General features: G+C 37.7%; 1 protein-coding gene across 1 annotated transcript in view; it reads right to left on the bottom strand.

Moving 5' to 3' along the window:
* The window catches only part of LOC111580325 (copine-9-like), a 184,628-nt gene that overhangs the window by 10,426 nt on the left and 155,242 nt on the right, over positions 1 to 18,960 (bottom strand). The window contains exons 16-18 of the mRNA XM_055010558.1: positions 15,644 to 15,771; positions 7,311 to 7,413; positions 3,868 to 3,925 (exon numbers count right to left, since the gene is read on the bottom strand). Coding sequence (XP_054866533.1) covers positions 3,868 to 3,925; positions 7,311 to 7,413; positions 15,644 to 15,771 — 289 coding nt within the window. The remainder of the gene's footprint in view (positions 1 to 3,867; positions 3,926 to 7,310; positions 7,414 to 15,643; positions 15,772 to 18,960) is intronic.

Genomic DNA, 18,960 nt, shown 5'->3' with positions numbered 1-18,960 from the left:
ATTTTTTCCTTTTTAAAAGAGTCTAGTTGGTACTGATAGTTTATGTTGGATGAATTTTTAAATGAGACGTGCAGAAAAAAAATGATTTTGATGAAATATGGTTTTGAGCTTGGTTTTGGACATGCTTTCCAGTGGAACAACACATCACATATTGTTAGTTCAAGGACAGTGGGGAAGTTCAAAATCCAACAGTCTTTCAGATCCTTGCATGTTTTATTTTTGTCACACCCTCAACATCAGCTGCCCAGTAGGGGCAGATTCTTTTCTTTCTCTTTCTCTCTCTATCAGGTGGCGTGTGGTATGCGGACAGGTGCTGTCAATCACAATCAGCAGTTTCAGCGAGCAGGTGGGAGTGTCTCTCAATCCACACCTTTCTTTCATAAAAGCCAGACACTGACACTCCACTTCGCCAGATCGTCAGCTACCATCTTCGGACTCCTGGCGGCTCGCCTCCCGGCTCTGTTTCCTCTGGAATCCCCGGTTCACCGTCAGTCTCACAGTACAGCCAGGACACTATCGCTGCAGCACCTGTCCGCTCCAGACTGCTTCACCTGCCTCACGCCACCTCTTCAGCCCCTCCGTCTGCTCTTTCCCAGTCCACGGACAGTTTCCAGCCTCTCTCTGAGCCAGTGTAGCATTGTTGTTGTTATATCTAGTATCGTGATTCTGCGCTCTTAGCATTAAGATTATTGTGACTCATAGCTCGTAAATAAATACGTTTCACTGCAAGCTCGTTCTGCCGTGTCTTCTTGCCTGCAACTGAGTCTCTGTAGCGGTCCCGTAACAATTTTATAGATATCATGTAATTTTAAACCCAGTTTTGGGGTTCAGATAGTTAAAAAGAAAAAAAATATCTAATGTTAGTACTTTTTTAATAAAAAACCCAAAAGAGAAATATTGATTTGTGCAGAGTTCAAGAAAAAAGCTTAACAAATAGTTGAAACTAGAGTTTTATTTTTGTCGCTTTGCCATCGATTCTGTTGATAATGAAAACTTTGTACACATTGCCTGTTTCCAGATGATTTGATTTCCAACAATTATGATTATGAGCACAATGTTATCAGGACCAACAGAATTGATGGAAATAAAAACTCTTGTAACCAGCTGTACTTTCCTTTCAATACTCAACTGTGAAAGAAAGTGAAAAGAGAAAATTTAATTAAAGACTTGCTGTTCTGGCCTGCTGCTTAATTACACATTATGCTGGTGGATATGTTCTCTGTTTGAAAAGAGGAATTTCCCAACATGTTGGCAGTCAGATGGAGAAGTCTGAGAGATGCCACCTCAGGCTTTGGGGAAACAGTGAAAACTCGACAGCATGCATTGGCATTTGGACTCTAACAATCAGTGGAGAATGAACACATTTTGATGAATTATCAACTCACTCATCAGAAAATGAAGATGGAAAAGTAAAGCATTCTGTCTGTCAGCACAACTCGGATCTGAGCAGAGCAGAAACATCTACAAGGACTTTATAACCACATCTGACTAACCTCTTAACTGTCACCGACCCATCATTATGCAGCGCTATGTAAAACAAATCTGTTTCTTTATGAGCGAAAATATCACGGGAATCATTAAAGACCTTCATGTGGGAATCGATATTCTCTTCACGCCATGCTTTTTTTCTCCAGGGTTCAGAGCAGATCATCTAAAAGGCAACAATCTGTTTGAACAGTGAGTTCTGTAACGCTTCATCACAGTACAGTAGGACTTCTCTATTTAAATAACAAACTGTGTTGCTAATTAGTGCAGCTGACAGCATGTCTTTGTTCTCTATGAAGCTTAACAGTAGGAAGCCTCTCTTTGAAAAACTGCTGTCTGACAGAAGCAGTGTGTTCACATATCAAAAATCTTAAATAATGTTAAATTAATGGTAATTTTAAATACAAACATTTTTTTCATCCCCACAGCACACAGGACAACATTGATATTAGACCCGATTTACTTTCAAACACTAAACAACATGCAAATGTGAATCCATGCTTTGGAAATCCATTAGATTTATGGAAAAGAATCTGTCCCTGAAAACAATGTAAATATATTAGTGAGCAGCACTGTCTGATTATTGAGCTCTCTGTTTAATTGGATGCCAGGTATACAATACCAACCAACTGTGCAGACACACCTTTTCTATGTATTTATGACTTGCACCAGTGCAGTACAAAACTGAGAAAGGTGTAAATAAAAGCAAGAATACATTTGCCTTGATGAGCTTCTCAACCCTACTGGCACTATCTTTGCCAAACCAACAAACGCTGATGTTAAACCAGCTCCCATGAGGAAACAAACACCAAGAGTTCCCTCTGCTGCAGAGGAGACGTTCATTAGAATGATCAACCTCAGAAATCGCCAATAAACAGCAGCTCAGATTAGAGCCACATCAGAGATTCCCAGAGTTCAAGCAGCAAACACATCTCATGACGGCAAAGAAACTATTACTGATGGAGGCCAGAAAGAAGAACAAGAACAAGAATACGAAGAGCAAGAACAAGAAAGAGGAGAAGAAGAACAAGAAGACCAAGAAGAAGAAAAAGAAGATCAAAAAGACCAAGAAGAGAAAGAAGAAGAAAAGGAAGAAGACCAAGAAGAAGAAGAAAAAAGAAAATGACCAAGAAGAAGAGGAAGAAGAACTACTTAAACCCAGGGACACAATAAATGGACATTACACCAGTGGATACTGTGTTTGTACTGTAAAATTTCATAATAAATTATATCAAATCAATTTTTTATTCCATGTAATTAAATAAAATCTATACAGAAAACTAGTTTAATGATCACTTTCAGAACCTAGAATTTTGAGTTCAGCTGACTAGATGTTTATATATAATATATTTAAATCACAAGTTAAAATGTAATGTTACGTAAACTAAGAATATAAATTGGATAGAGCACACAGAACTGAGTTAACATTAACTTGTAAATTAAATAATTGGTATCAGTTAATAGAACTTGACGTTTTAAATGTATAAACTTAAAGCTTTAAGTGAAGAAAATAAATCTAAGTACATTACATTAAACTTAAGATTTTACTGAAATAAGTAATGTGGTGCATTATAACCTATGAATGTTTATTTAGTTCCAGTGTTTTCATAATTTAGCACCTACATACAGCTCAGACGCAGAACGATTTTTTCAAAAATAAAGGTTTTTATGCTGTTTATCTGCCCATTCCACCACTGTAGCTATAACTATCTGTATGCAGTGCAAAATCTTCCCGTACTGCAAATTCCAAACATCTGTGAATAAGCTCTTTAGATACAATAATGCTTTAATGCTCCAAACAGCTTCAACACACAATGATCACACATATTTTCTTCAAGAACTGCTGCTGTAGAATTGGCCACTAATTACAGAAAGCTTTGAGAACTCTGAAGTATCAGGAGAGTTCTTCGGACTGACACAACTAAAGTCTATTTGATCCTGTCTGGAATCACCATAACAGTGATTTTTCTTCCAGTAGCACCAATTTAACATCTCCTTTAACGTCCTGGAGTCATTAAACTTTTCATGCAGGTTCTTATTTGCTATTCAGCATTAAGCGGTTGGGTTTTCCACTGGGATGTCTTTTCTCCGTTACAATATCGTGGCTGACATTTTCTGTCTGTCCATGGCTCACCACAGCCCTGCTGTAAATTATTAAACCATGAGCATAAACTGACTGATATTACAGGCTTGTACTGTAGGTGGAAGCAGGGGAGGGGATAAATAGAGGATTTACATGCCTGCGAGTGGCATTACATGGCTGAAATTTACACTGCTCCTGTGTATTAGTGTTGCTTTAACAATGCAGTGATGTGGATAGAAATAACTGTCCACTGCATTGCTTAAACAGCTCTTAATTGACCGATAAATCAATTCACTTACCGTCAAACTCAGCAGGGCCGACTCCCACTATGATGATGGACATGGGCAGGGAGGATGCCTGTGGAGGAAACACAGAAGGTGTATGAGCCAAAACTACAGTTTATCCATCAAAAAAAAAACAAAACAAAACACACAATTTAATTAAATCTTCAATTCAAAACACTTTATTTCTCCACTGGGGGCAATTTAAGGGACATAAAGTTGGACACAGAACAGAGCAACAACTGTACAATAGTAGCAGCAGCCATATGGAAATTAAAATAGGATAAATTTAATTATTTTAAAAATTTAAAAATGGAATATGCTGAGATAAGAATAAAGTAAAAATATTGTATTAACAACAAATAATGTACATGATGTGCTAAAATGGTTCCAAGAATATACACACAAGAACACTAGAATATAGTTTTCTATAGTAGTATTTACTGTGGCTGGAGATGATGTGGGTGGTAAACCCAAAACAATGAGGTGAAAGGCTTTAAAACAGTTTAAAGAGCTGAAGTTTCCTGCAGAATTTCTGACAATTCTCTGTGGGTTTTTCATTATGTGTCCACCTCCATATATGAGCCGTTGTTAACTGAAAATACTGATTAGTGCCGTTTTAAAATCCACACCAGACTTGTCATGGTGGCTATCAAAGCTAAAACTCACTGGTGAGTTTGTCTTTATTGTTGGATCCCAGAAACACTGGAAAAGCAGCACCAAGGCTTTAAAAAAGTGAAGCGTATTATCCTCTCTTTAAATATTTTGGCCGGTACTGTGGTGGTAAACTACATTTTAATAAGCTACTTTTCATAGTCTCATTTTATCACTGATCTGAAACACACACAGTCCTCCAGACTCCATCGCTCCAAATCTTTCAGTCTTAATGGTGACTTCAGTGTTAATCCTGCAGGATTTCTGGGCACAGTCGCAGCACAGGACAGGATTTATTAAATTCCCTCCTACTGAGTTCTCTCATTTACTTACATTTCTTAACATGGACTGAAACCACACAGACATATGATATCTATCATTCGGCTTTGGCAGCTACAGACTAAAATACATGCAGTTTTGTACAATAATACCCATGTTTACTCATGTTCATCAAATGATAGAATATTGTAAAGCACACTAATAAAAGTGTATGACATAAAATATGTGAATTTTTAGCAGAAAGGAGGGATATGTATTTTAATCACTCAGGATAATTACAAAAAAGAAGCCTTTGGCTGTTTCAATCCAGACGTACCTTTAATCAGAGATTTTTTTGAGAATGTATATAAATTAGTGTTTGCCAGACTCCTCTGCTGGAGCCTCAGGCTGGTGAAATGATTGTTTTTTTAATAAGAAACTAAAGTTCTGATTCACTTTTTCTATCATTTTCTTTGCTTTTTAGCTATGATTTAGTTTAAATCACTCTGTTGCTAAATTAGATTTTATTTAAGATTTTTACACATTCTTCCATCACTCTGTTTAACACATGCATATATGAAGTTTAGTGCCACTTTCTCTTAACCTAATTAAAATCATGATCTAATACAGTTAAACTACTTCACCTGCATAGTGCAGCCCATTTTAACAAAAACTGATTGAAGCGATGAAGAAATAGTATGAATTTATTTGACAAGTCTCTAATAGTAATCAGTAATATGTTTACTGATGACATGTTATTCCCATTAAACGCACAATATTGCAGTAGGATATTCAATTCATTTACACTTTCATGGTTAAGGTTATGTTTAGAGATTAAAGCTTGCAGGAGGTAAAAATGTAGAAGAAGAATCACCACAATCTCTGTTTTAAGTCTTTGTATGTCCAGATGAATGTCAACACAATTTGTACATTTGTTGCAACAAAGTCCAGTTCTTTTCCATCTCTTTACTGTGTTCGTAACAACTTGGGAACTTATCCACATGTCAGACTTTCCTTGTTTTGCTTTTGTACTGTAAATTTAATCCTCTTTTCGGCTTCATTTCTTGAATCCATCCTTCTGGTTTGTGGTAAATCCTGGGTCCTGCAGTTTATTTTTGACCGCCCACCCGCAGCAAAGTTAAACCACCCGCTCTTGTAAGAATTATGTTGTTTCCTACACAAACACAGTCCTCGTCCTCTTGATCATAATGTCACTTACTGCAGAAAAAATGATTTAAGACACAAAGTGACATTTACACCTAATCAAAACCACAATCTTTTCCCAACCTCAACCAGAGGGATTTAGGTTCCTAAACTTAAACCTGCTGTTAGGTTTGTTTCTCAGGAACAGAAGTGATGTTCCTGGGTCATGTTTAATTATCCAAAAATCCCAATAAACATTGTTTGAATCTCATTATTAACTTAATTAATAACCATTTCAATCAATATGTAGTGCAGTAGTGTTCTTTCCCTCTCACAGATCATCTTTCAGTGAGGATTTTTTTCATAAAAATGCATGTTAAAATGTTTTTTAAATGTACATGGGAAAGACCTATAAAATACAATAGTTTTACATGACAATGATTCTTTTTAAATTTTATTTTTCATTTTGTTTTTTTCTTTTTATAAACTGATCTTGATAAATTAACGCAAGACGCCTCTTCTGTTCAGGGTGGGTTTGCGTTTTTATTGTATATATTGATTACCCTTAAGAAGCCAAGCAGAAGAAGTTTCAGTCCGAAAGAAAATACTTTTACCATTTCTTTTCTTTAAAATTTGACCCGCAATATAACAAAAGGGTTAACCACAGAAGGCAGTGTGAGTGTTTGCCCTGGTCACGGGTGTAACAGGCACATGATTTATATGCCTACCATCTACCCCAACAACCTCCCAACAACTCTGATGCAATTAATAAATGAGGCGCTTAGCAAATAGTTGCTTCTGAATGCAATTGGGTATCATCAGCATGTAAACAATAAACCAGTATAACTGTATAGGAACTCAAGATTCTTTTTCTTCCTTCAAGATTTTCTATCCTAGGAGGAGAAGCTTTCAATCCTGGCAACCTTATGAAACTGACTTGCTTTTAAGGTATAACCAAAGTCCTTATAGGCAAGTGTTACCACCCAGTCGCCATCTTGGTAGTTTCACTTTTACAATGACCTAACTGATCTCTGCTTGTCTGAAATATGTGAGCTCTGGTCAGATGCCATGAAGCATCACAGAAGTCTTCCACAGTATTCCCTGGAACTTTACAACAAGGTTCAGGACCACATACAGATCATTAAAGAACAGACTGGATGCAGAATTGCATTTTTTTTCTAAATAAATTGAAGACTTTTTCACTTGTCAATCATATACACTAGACTAATTTCTATAACTTTAAAGTAAGTGTGTATTGTCTAGGAACATGGCATCAGATTGGGACTTGGAATCAGAAGACACAAAATATTAAATGACTCGGATCAGACTGGGGGCAAAAAAGTATTTTTATTAGGACATCCCCTGTCTCTACATAGTTTGGTGTTTAGTGTGCTGCTTCTACTCACATTGACCACGGCCTCTTTGGTCTGAGCCATGTCTGAGATGACGCCATCCGTGATCATCAGCAGCACAAAGTACTGAGAGCCGTCAGTCACTTCTGCAGCACACCTACCATCAATAAACACACAAACATGCACATGGAAGTTAGATCCTCAACACAGCCAGCACACATCTGCAACTCTGGTGAACATCAGCAACATATGTGCTCCGAATCCCAGGCCTCAAGGTGAAACATCACGTGAACTACACTGTTTCTGTGACCCCAACAAATACAGCAAATTTTCTGTTGCATTCATGACAACATGTCAGATTTTCTTGTGTATGTGAGCATGTTCAGCCAGAGCTACACAGAGTGGTTTTGAGAAAAAAGGTGAACTCAAATGCATGATTTTCCAGGTGACAACGCTGCATCAATCCTGCACAGCTCAACGTATCTGTGTGTTTGTAACCCCACGAAGCATGTTTGTAGACTTAACTGAGTATTGACCTGAGTTTCAGGGTAGCATATTTCAGGTGTGGAGGTAGAAACTGTTGGAAGTCTCTAAAAAAAATCACAATAATTTAATGTAACTTGAGACCTTCTCTAACTTTGTGATGAATAGCAGCACTGGAAAGAACTGCAGTGAGAAACTCCTCATTGTAATTCTTCAGCTCAAACAGGATTAAACTGATCTTAAAAAGTTTTAGTGTACAAAAAGAGTTTTAAAGTGTTGGCAGGAACGTTGTTTTGTTGAAATCACTGTGCCAGTTTATTTGATGTGGGCTTGTAACAATGGTTCAGGGGAGATATTCAGGTTGTAGAGGCTAAGCCAATGCTTGAAGTCCCTGAGGTGCTTCACCAGGATTTAAAGAGTTGACGCACTGAGAACCTTTACCGCATCTGATGGAGAGACCCAAGACCAATGCTTGTGGTTCCAACAATCTATGTTTTATTACTTCCAACAATTGTAGTCCAACAGTTTTTACCTAAAACAAACAATTCATTGTTACCGGCTTTTTCAGCGGTCAAAACAGTTTTTTCCTTCCGGGCGGAACACCTGCCCAGACAAAGATTGGTTCCTATTTATAATATAACGAACTCATTGGCTCCTACACAGGTAATTAGCAAAATTTTGTGTTTTATCTTTGCTTTTTGTTGTAGTATGAGTAAATGTCACCACAAATTATCAGAGAGGGTTTAGTCTGTTAGAGGAAAACTGAAATGAGTAATAGTAACATGAATTACAACAAAATTCAGAAATTCTGTGTCACAGAGAGGCTGTTAAGTTTTGCAGCTCAATTCTGGATTATAAGAAAAAGAACACAAGAATAAGAAGTTATTTTCAGACCAGCAGGGAAAATTGCTGCTTTGAATGTACTAGAAGTTAGATTGAAATAGCAAACTTAAAACAGTGTCCTGTTCTTAGAAGAGATCATCCTGAAGAGGTTCCTTTACATCAAAAGGAAGCAGCTGACTGCTTTGATCATCTCATCACGATGCCTCCAGGGGAAACTTCCACTAGGGTTATTTTGGGTATTTCCACTTGACAGGAGACCTCAGGGTAGACCCAGAAAATGCTGAAGGAAATATATATCTCAACTGTCTAAAACTGCTTTCTTGATTAATATCAAAATGATATAGAATTATGTTTCTCTGTGAAAGGTTCCTTGGTCAAAGCCACCATACACTGAGAGAAATTAGTATTTGATCCCGTACATGTGACATCATTTTGGCCACATACAAAAAACAAGCGGTCTTAATAGTAGTAATAATAGTTGTAATAGTAGGTTTATTTTACTGTAAGAGACAGAATATCAGCAACAGCAACAACAAAAATAATCCAGAAAAACACATTATCTAACAGTTAGAAATTAATTTCCAATTGATCAGCAAAAATAAGTATTTGATCCCTCAGCCAAATATGACTCGGTGAGGAAACCCTTTCTGGCAAGCAAAGACTTCTGAGGAACATCTAGGGACCATGTGTTTTTCTAGATGGCGACTTATGGCGTTACGTGGTTACGTTGCCATCTCCCATAAATTTATTAAGAAAGTCTTGTTCCATCATTCTGATGTACAGCGTTTGAGAAGTTAAAATAAATTTCGCACAGAACTAGAGCGGACGAATACATCGTCACGTGGCGCCACACAAGGAAGATGGCTTTGTTTACATTCACCCGTTGTACGCCACGTAAGTCACAGTATGTGAGTTCCGGCTTTCAGCGAAAATCGAGTTTTGTTGCACCATAGGAACGAAATTCCGATATAAGTTGAAGAGCCCCAGTATTCTGTCTCTTACTGTTAAAATAAACTTACTACTAAAATCATAGGCCGCTTGGTTTTTTGTATGTGGCCAATATCATGAAATATGAAGAGGACCAAATACTGACTTTCTCCACTGTACTTCTAGCCTGGTTCTCAGACCTCTGAATCTGGAACAATCTGCTGATTTTAATTGAAAGAATGAAGTTACGTAGTTTAGTAGCAATCTAAGAGTCATAAGGATAGATAAATTAATTTTCATTGTGAAGTTTGGCTAAATCCCAACAGCTGTTCCACTATAAAAACAGGAAATTTGATTTTATTTACCCAGCTGCACACAGGAAGGTTATAGCAATAAAATATTTAGTTTTAAAATCAGGTGCATTCTACTCAAGCTGTATTAGTAATATGCACTTATGAACATATATAATGTCCCCAACAGTGAGTTGCTGAATGATGTTGCAGTGAGTTATGTGTTGAACTGGGTTAAACTTTTGTAGACTGATGTAAGCCGTCAGTGTCAGCTTCTGATCACGCAGTGCTAATGTCACTGTAATCTTCACTGACATTCCACTTGTAAATTTTCTTCATCATGCAGTCGTACGTTCATATGAGCCTTCTGAATGGAGCTGGTGTCTTGCTCTGCAGGTAATTGCTCAACCACCAGATACTGTGATGATTCTCTGCAGGTTGGTCAGTGTGTGGATTTAAATAATAAGAGTGAATGCAGATTCCTTCCCTGCCAGCACAGGCTTATGATAATCTAGTCCACACTGACAGGGTTGTGTAAGTGTTTTTGTTCAGTGTGCGTGTTGCAGGTAATGTTAGGATCCCAGCAGGAAAGAAGGCCTGCTGTCTGACTCACTGTTTGATTGGCTCGTACTCTCAGTCTGGCCTGAGGCTGAGAGCTGACAAAATGGCAAACGCCCTCTCAGTTGGATTCTGGAGTCTGTCCTCCTGCCTGTCTCATCATCCATCCCTCTCCTTTTCTCTGTTTTCCTTTGTCATCTTTCTTCCAGATCCCCTCGGTTTCTCATTCAATGTCTTGACAGAATTACAGGTGAAACAATGGAACTGGTGACCAAACTGTGCTGCTATCTGAAGTCATCTTCCCTTTTCTGACCTTGTCTTTTGTGTACTTATGTGAAAAAATGCAAATATGGAAGAGATGCAGGTTCATAGCACATGAAATAATTACATGTCCATATCGATGTTCCAGCACATTTGTTGTAGATGCCTCTGGCACTGGAATAATTTAATCTGTTGATTGTAGCAGCAGTGCAACAATAGCAGGAGTGTGGTATTATCAGGTCGTGATGCACATTCAGGAAAGAAATTATAAAGCCATTTTTGCATTGCTTTACTGGAAAGAAAACACTTTGTTCACTCTCCAAAATAACAAAAAACTATTGGATAACATAAAAGCAGCACGAGACTGAGAAAGAAAGGCAAAAAATGAGGAGATATAAACTATGGTAAGAGAAATAATATCACATTGACTGTGTTCAAATATAGCAACTTGGAGCAATTATTATGGAAAAAAAGTGACACAATGACAAACAATTATGAAATTAGACTCTGACAGTGAGAGACAGCATACAAAACTGATACAAAATCAATAACTGGAAATGTGTGTTTTGTATAAATCTGGCACCTGATCTGAAACCTAGACTCAGTATTATAAGTGGCAATCCAAAATTACCTGATGGAAAAACAGTCAACACCCAAAAACACCCAAACAGAGAGCGCACAAAACACTAGTACTGCCATGATGCTCCTCCAATTCATGACCGGTTATATATATATTTAAAAAAAAAAAAAAACACATCATAGGTCATTTCCTCCATTTTGCCACAAAAGCACACCTTTTCCTAATGTGATAATTATGATACAGCATGTTATCAGAGCTACTGAACTTCTTTTAAATCACTCAGCCACCTCTTGTAGGATTTTAGATTTGAATGACGTCAAGGAGGCAAACTCGGACAGCCAGTTTTTATTTGAAATTCAATCTTTCTTTTAGACATGGGTGAAAAGGTAATATTCAAACTGTAATGACGTGCTTGAATTGAAAATTTGAAGTTTCCTGTAAAAATGCATCTTTAATTACATTTTTGAAGTAGTTTGGGTTGTGGTCTATTGAGGATGTTCATTTATTTTTTATTTTTTTATTTTTTTTTAGAAAACTTAGCTTGTTAATAATGGAAGAGGACTCTATATTGAGCAAAACCAGGCTGACTGAATGACCACAACAGGTACATCTGAGAAGAAGTATGTGGGAGATACTGATTCATATTTGTCCAAACCTGAGTCCTTGAAAAAATGAGACTCATAATCACCACTTTTCCTTTCTTCAACTATGTAGACATTTGATGTGGTCACATTACAGATGATGAACAAAGGCGCTGAAATATCTGTTATAGGTAAAACATGAGATATCTGAATAATAATGAGTATTTATGGAAATGGAAGTGAACATCTGTAAACCTCACTTTGGAACAAGTCTACATACACACAAGATAGCTAATTGCATCAATATAGGCAATTAGGCTGGCCTAATTAGGTAGGAATTGAGTTGACCTGATCCATGGATTGGGTACTGAGAATGTTGTCCTGATAAATTAGTGACATGTACTTGGAATAGACATTATGTTCAGGTTCTAGTTCAGGTTTCATTGGTCTTGTTGGGTCCAGTCCTTGTTAACACTGAGTCCAAATCTCTAGCTGGATGAGGACAGAACTGGGCACCGTAAGAATGGAACACCAGCGATCTTAAATGTTTATCTTCATCTTTATTGATTAGTATAGATGAGGTAATGGAGAGCCAAATCAGACCAGCACGTCAGATTAAATTAGTCTTAACTGTTGGTATCCCTAATCGACCTTAAAACAACATGAATTATAGTAAAAAGAACTGTAAAAAATTATAAAAAAATATCTGTTTTATTGTTTAATGTGCATTGTTAAGATGGATGGATAAAGGTTGAGTGTCACCCAATGACATTGAAGAGTGGATGTCACCAATATATGTCAATTATTTGCTGAATATGTTTCCATTGCACGTGCACTTGTCATTGATCATAGATCTTTGAAAAATTGTCATCCATTCATCCATCCATCCATCCATCCATCGCTGCTCCTCTCCCTCTAAACTAAAGGAGCTATGGAGGCTAAAGTGAACTTTTTCTGCTAAAGAAAACTTTTGTTCTTGTATAACCTTCTTTAATCCTCTAATACATCACCACATGCAGCTGCCAGACACATGAGGCTGAATCAAAACATTAAAAAAAATATCTGTGATATTTCCTAAGGGGCTTCTATGGGATCAGCGCCATAAGTTGTAGGCTTTGGATTCACAGACTTCAAAGACCTCACAGCAGAACTGAACAGCAACTCTGAACCTCCAGTTGAACCAGACAAGAGTACAAAAAAATAGACTCTTTGATCCAGGTTGTGTGTGTGAGTGTAGGCTGGTTACCTGTTTCCAATAATAATAATAAATAGTAAATAGTATATTCATGCATCCTAACAGATAAATGGCCCAGCTTTTCTGCCTACAAATGGGTGCAAAGTGGCCTCAGATAGTATATAAGAGCATAGACCAAACATGAGAGTTGGAGAAAAACTCTTTGTTTTTCATTGGCTATGACAATAAGAATACTGTTGTAATGAGGGAAGTTGCATATGACTGTGTATATTTCAGTACCTATGGATTACACCATGTATCGTACGCCTTCTCCTCTCCCTTTCTCTTTATCACTTCCCTTAACACCCCAAATGGACGACAAAAACAAAGAAGTAGTGGGTTAAAAACTGGAGGAAGATGAGGACACAGAGGGGGAGCAGTAAGGGGAAGTACAAGAGCAGGGAGAAAAGAAGGAGAGGAATTTTTGTTAACGGTAAAAGGAGGGTAACAGCGGAAAAGGAAGAGAAGGATACAGGTTAAGCAGGAAGAAGATGAAAAATAGTTTAAAAATACCTTAAAAAACAGAAAAAGTGCAGAAAAAGAAAAAACTAAGACAAAAATGTGTGCAAACAGGATGTGAAAAAGAAAAAAAAGAACAGTCAAATTCCCAGTTCCCTCTGAATAGGTGGCAGTTTTGAATCCCACAGCTGAGCAGCAGCACTGCTACACTCCATTTGATTATGCAACCACAATAACACTTAACTGGGACAGGATATTATTGCCTCATATAAGGGCTAAAAATACACTAGCGGGTAATAACCAGCCAAAATCCATTAAAAACAGAACATCAATTGGACTCCAAAAAAGTTTTGCTGGTGAAATGTAGTTTGTTTTTGCAAAGAGCTGGTAAAAGCTGCTCCAGAGTTCAGCTGGAACATGAGGTTTGTTGACATGCCCTCCTACCTATTAATGACTTATTTCAAGTACTAACTTTGACAGTGGGTGCATGGTGGTTCAGAAATAATCAAGTGCACTTAGTGATGATGCATACGCCTCAGATATTTCATGGGTTAACAGCAGAAACTATGAAAGACAAAAGGTTCAACAATTTTACCCTCCTCCACTCAAAAATGTGTTTTGGTCAGTGTGCTATCTCTTGGCTGTTTTACTGTACAGACTGATGTATGATCAGTTTATCACTAAAGACGGTTTACAAATTCATTTACTGAAAGTGGAAGGTTTCGCCGAGCTCCTTTAAAGGTAACTTAGACAAATGTGGTGCAGAAATTAAAAACCAGCGATCTTGAACATCCTCCACAAGGAGCCACAGTCAGTGCTGAAAAGGCTGGCTGTTGACCGAGTGCTGTACTGAAGCAAATTCACTGGAAGGGAAAAGTGTGGTCAGAAAAGGTGCACTAGCAACAGGGATGACCTCAGTCTTAAGAGCAGAACTTCAAGAAAGTTGATTCAAGAACTTAGGAGAGTTTCACAACGACTGAGTCTATTGTCAGTGCATCAAGAGTCAACAAGGAAAGGAGCTACAACTTTCAATCCTAATATCAAGTCACTCCTGAATCAGAGACAATGCAAAAGTAAATTTTGCATGGCCTTTGGGAATCAAAGTCTTAGAGTCTGGAGGAAGAGTGGAGAGGCACAGAATCCAAGGTGTCTTCAATCCAGTGTGAAGTTTCCACAGACTGTGATGATTTGTGGTGTCATGTAAACTCCTGGTGTTGGTTCACTGTGTCTTATGAAGTCCAAAGTCAACACAGCATCTACCAGGAGAGTTTAGAGCACTTCATGCTTCCATCTGCTGACAAGCTTTATGAAGATGTTAGTTACCTTCTCTAGCAGGACTTAACACCTGCCCACAGAGCCAAAACTATCAACATATGGTTCACTGACCATGGTATGACTGTGCTTGATTGGCCATCCAACTCACCTGACCTGAATCCCATAGAATCCCATATGTGGTAATGTCAAGAGGAAGATGAAACACCCGATCCAAAAACAGAGCTGAGGGCTGCTATCAAAGCAACCTGAGCTTCAAAACCACCTCAGCAGTACCAGAGGGCTGATCACCTCCATGCCACAACGGACTGATGCAGTAATGTGTAGTAAAGGAGCCCCAACCACGTATTGAGTGTTTAAATGAAACATACTTGTCAGAAGATGGACATTTCTGGATTGTAAATCCTTTTTGGATTGATCTTAGGAAATAGTATAATAACTTGAGATATTAAGCTTGGGCTTTAAGTCAAACTAAAGCATAAAAGGGTTGAAATATTTCACTTTACAGTACACCTGAATATAGCTGTTATGAAAGTGTATCTTTTTGAAGTAAAGTGCAAAAAACATGAATTGTTTTGATTTTTCAGATTGACAGACAGTTTCTGTGATAGGCTTGTCATGTTTCTTTTTTTTTGCTATCTGTATTCATGACATGCATGATACGGCAGCTGGCTTCCCATGATGATACGAGATAAGAGACGTATGCAAATGAATCACATAAATGTGCAGATTTTATGGATGAGTGACATTATGTATGAGTGAGTATATAATTTGTGTGTATATGTATACGTAGGATTGAGCTGACAGCTGTGTGAGTTTGAACACAATTGCTAGTAGTACACTTTCCTGTATGAGTGAATGTGTGCGTCTGTATGTGTGAGTGATGGTTTTTCTCTCACCGAGCCACCTGGTTGATGACAGGTGCAAAGTTGGTCGGTCCGTACAACTGAACAGTCCGCAGGCTCTGGAAGTAAGCCTCCAGTACGCCTTCAATCCCCACACAGTTTGGGTCTTCTGTGTTGGAATTCTGCGAGAGAGAAAATTTGGTTTGTGAGAAAAGATTTCTATGAAAGCCCAGTATTCATGTTAAATGATGTTCTGACCCACTACAAAGCCCTGCAGTAGGTTTAAAACAGCGGCGTCATAAGTCCACTGAGCCCCATGACAGGTGACACCATTCTGTGACCTAACTTGCTTTTAAAGTAAAGGAAAACCAAAAATGTGTTTCTAAACACAGTATACATGTCAGAAAGTAACTGTGGAAAACGTGAAAAAAGACTGAACTATGTATGACTGAAATGGAGTTAGATTTTTAAACTGTTTTTATCATGTTTGTGTTCAGGATTTTTTGGGGGCGGACAGGAAATCATGACTCAGTCATACAGTGGAGCAATGACATCTTCCCCAACACTGTATAAACTAGAGTAGAGTAGTTGTGTAATGAATGAAAAGTGTGCTTAAGAGAAAACTTCAAAACCTTTTTATCTAATCACCACACCTCATCTGTGCCACCGCTCACTGTATTTGGTAGAAATGTCTGACTGTCAGTTTTGAAGAGTTCCAAAAATTGCACTTTTCACCACCAGGGGTTTATGATGCATTTGGATGCTGGATCATACTGACGGAACAAAATCTTCACATTTTAGAGACCACTGAAATCTTTGCATTGATGGTGGAACCAGTTTAGAGACAATGTATTTTTTGGGCGGTGCTAAGCCCAGGATGTAGCAACAGTGCTGCTGAAAAATGAGTGGATTGTTTTAGTGAAACATTTGCAAGCAGGGAGGTAGTCACTGTTATTAAAATGTCTAATTCAGCAAAAAAGTAAGAAGAAATATAAACAAAATTAAAAAAGCAAGCAACCATGTCTCACTGTGAAAAAGGGAATATTCATAACAGCCTCACACAGATAGCGAATGGGAGGAAAGCATTTTGTGAACCGTGCAGCACAAGGAGTCAGACCACTTAATGTTTCTTCTCTACTCTGATGTTCAGATATACTTTTTCACACCTGTATGTCCAAGAAGGGAAGGTGCTGTGAATTCTCACAAGTTGCAGGAATTACACCTGATTTCTAACGTGATTTTGCACTGTTGGAGTCTGAATCACACTGTTTTCCCACTTTGTTCTGCCTGAACCTGTCAGTTGTTAAAAATGAATCAGCAAGACAAGGATGTATCAGACCTGTGAGGAGCCCTTTCATCTCTTGCTTTGGTGAAAGAAAGACATGAGGAACATTACAACAACTACTTTAGGTTAAAGTAAGAGAATAACTGACATCATACCATTCCTATTTCTGACAAATCCTCAAGAATACATGTGCCTTCAGTTCCCTTTCTACTCTTTGAAATACCTGTTCCTGCATCAATCTCTGTTGTAAATGCTCAGTTTGTCATTCTTCACCACACATTCATCAACTCACAAACTTTTCTGAACCCTGTCAAGGTGAATTATCTGCTCTTGATCACTGAATTTGTCATTCTGTGGAATAAAGAAACCCTTACGATCTGAATCATATGAATGGCGTCCTTCTTTTATGTATGGCTTCTTCGATACACTCGAATTTTATTTCATTTAAAGTGTACAGAAAGTGCACCGGTACTTCTTACAAGGTTATTCAAGTAAATGCAATCATACTGCACTTCATAATAAATGAGGCACCAGGTTGATCTTAAGTGTGAAGGTCTCAGAAATTTCAAAGGTGTTTTAAGATAGAAATTGAAGTGCCCTTCACACAAATGCTACTGGTGCAGTACTTGAATTTATGCAACCAAAACAGTCCAAACAGCTGTGCAACTACTAGTAGTGAGTTAGCTAGTAAAAGACAAACATTGACAATAGAAATTTGATTTCTATAGCAACCACATAGAGAGGAAACAATAAAAAATATTTGTATACAAACCAAAAACCTATACGCCGACAGTATTAGAATGTAAATATATACACTACCGTTCAAAAGTTTGGGGTCACTTAGAAATGCCCTTATCTTTGAAAGAAAAGCATTTTTTTCAATGAAGATAACATAGAATTAATCAGAAATACAGTGTAGACATTGTTAATGTGGTAAATGACTATTCTAGCTGGAAACGGCTGATTTTTAATAGAATATCTACATAGAGGTACAGAGGAACATTTCCAGTAACCATCACTCCTGTGTTCTAATGCTACATTGTGTTAGTTAATGGTGTTGAAAGGCTGATTGATGATTAGAAAACCCTTGTGCAGTTATGTTAGCATATGAATGAAAGTGTGGCAACTATGAAACTGACTGGGTGACCCCAAACTTTTGAATGGTAGTGTGTATTATACTTAGATATGGATTTGGGACACATTTGAACACCAAGAAACTCTTACATGAACAGATTTGTTCTACAGTGGCACTTAGTTTAAGTAAAATTGGCTTAGAGGTTTATGTATTTAGTTATTTATCATTTATCCAGACCTTTTGTGTAGGTTATTGAGTCTCTACTGCCTTTCACCACAGATGAAAAACACCCGTTCAGTCCAACTGAGATTACGTTTATTACCCCTTTTCAAAGTCACAAAATACATGACTGTGCTTTTGTAAAGTATTTAGTAGTTTTTATTGTCTAATAGTTTAGAAAAGAGACCCAAAAGTCTGTGTTTGATTATTTCACAGCGGCTGGCAGGTTGCTAGTTCCAGCTTTACACTGTCGCAGAGAAACTTGTACTGTGCAAAGCAGCTTATCCATAGCCAATCCAAGTGACATCTGCAGCTATTATTATACACCGTTCAGTGTTTTTACTATCAAACCTGCAAAGTGGAATTAAAAGGTCAACTTTCACAGGTGAATGTTTGTTTGGTGGCCCATTTAACAAGCTTAGGTGCAGAACACAACATTTCTGAGTTAGATAAGATGGCTGTTACTGGTATTGATGCACCACTAGCATTACCGCTTTATGCAACATTTTCTTTGGCTGTTCTGAAATAAGGTCCATGTCAACATATACGGATTCGTAGTGGTTTTCCAGCAAATGAGCACAAAACTAAGGGGCGTCATCATGAAACTATTAACAATGAAATACAGCTTTGGAAATAATTTTTAGACAACTGTGACCAACATTTTCTGCATCTTCCTTTGGTGAACTTTCTATACTGTGGGTGCAATGTCAGCTGCTTTGTTGTTTCCAAGCAGGTTCTCTCTGCTCTTCATTAAGCACTAAAATATCCATCTCCATGTCATTTCGCAGTTCT

The sequence above is a fragment of the Amphiprion ocellaris genome, chromosome 5, assembly GCF_022539595.1.
Source record: "Amphiprion ocellaris isolate individual 3 ecotype Okinawa chromosome 5, ASM2253959v1, whole genome shotgun sequence".
In the NCBI taxonomy this organism is placed as follows: Eukaryota; Metazoa; Chordata; class Actinopteri; family Pomacentridae; genus Amphiprion; species Amphiprion ocellaris.
This window is presented reverse-complemented; position numbering and strand designations above follow the sequence as displayed.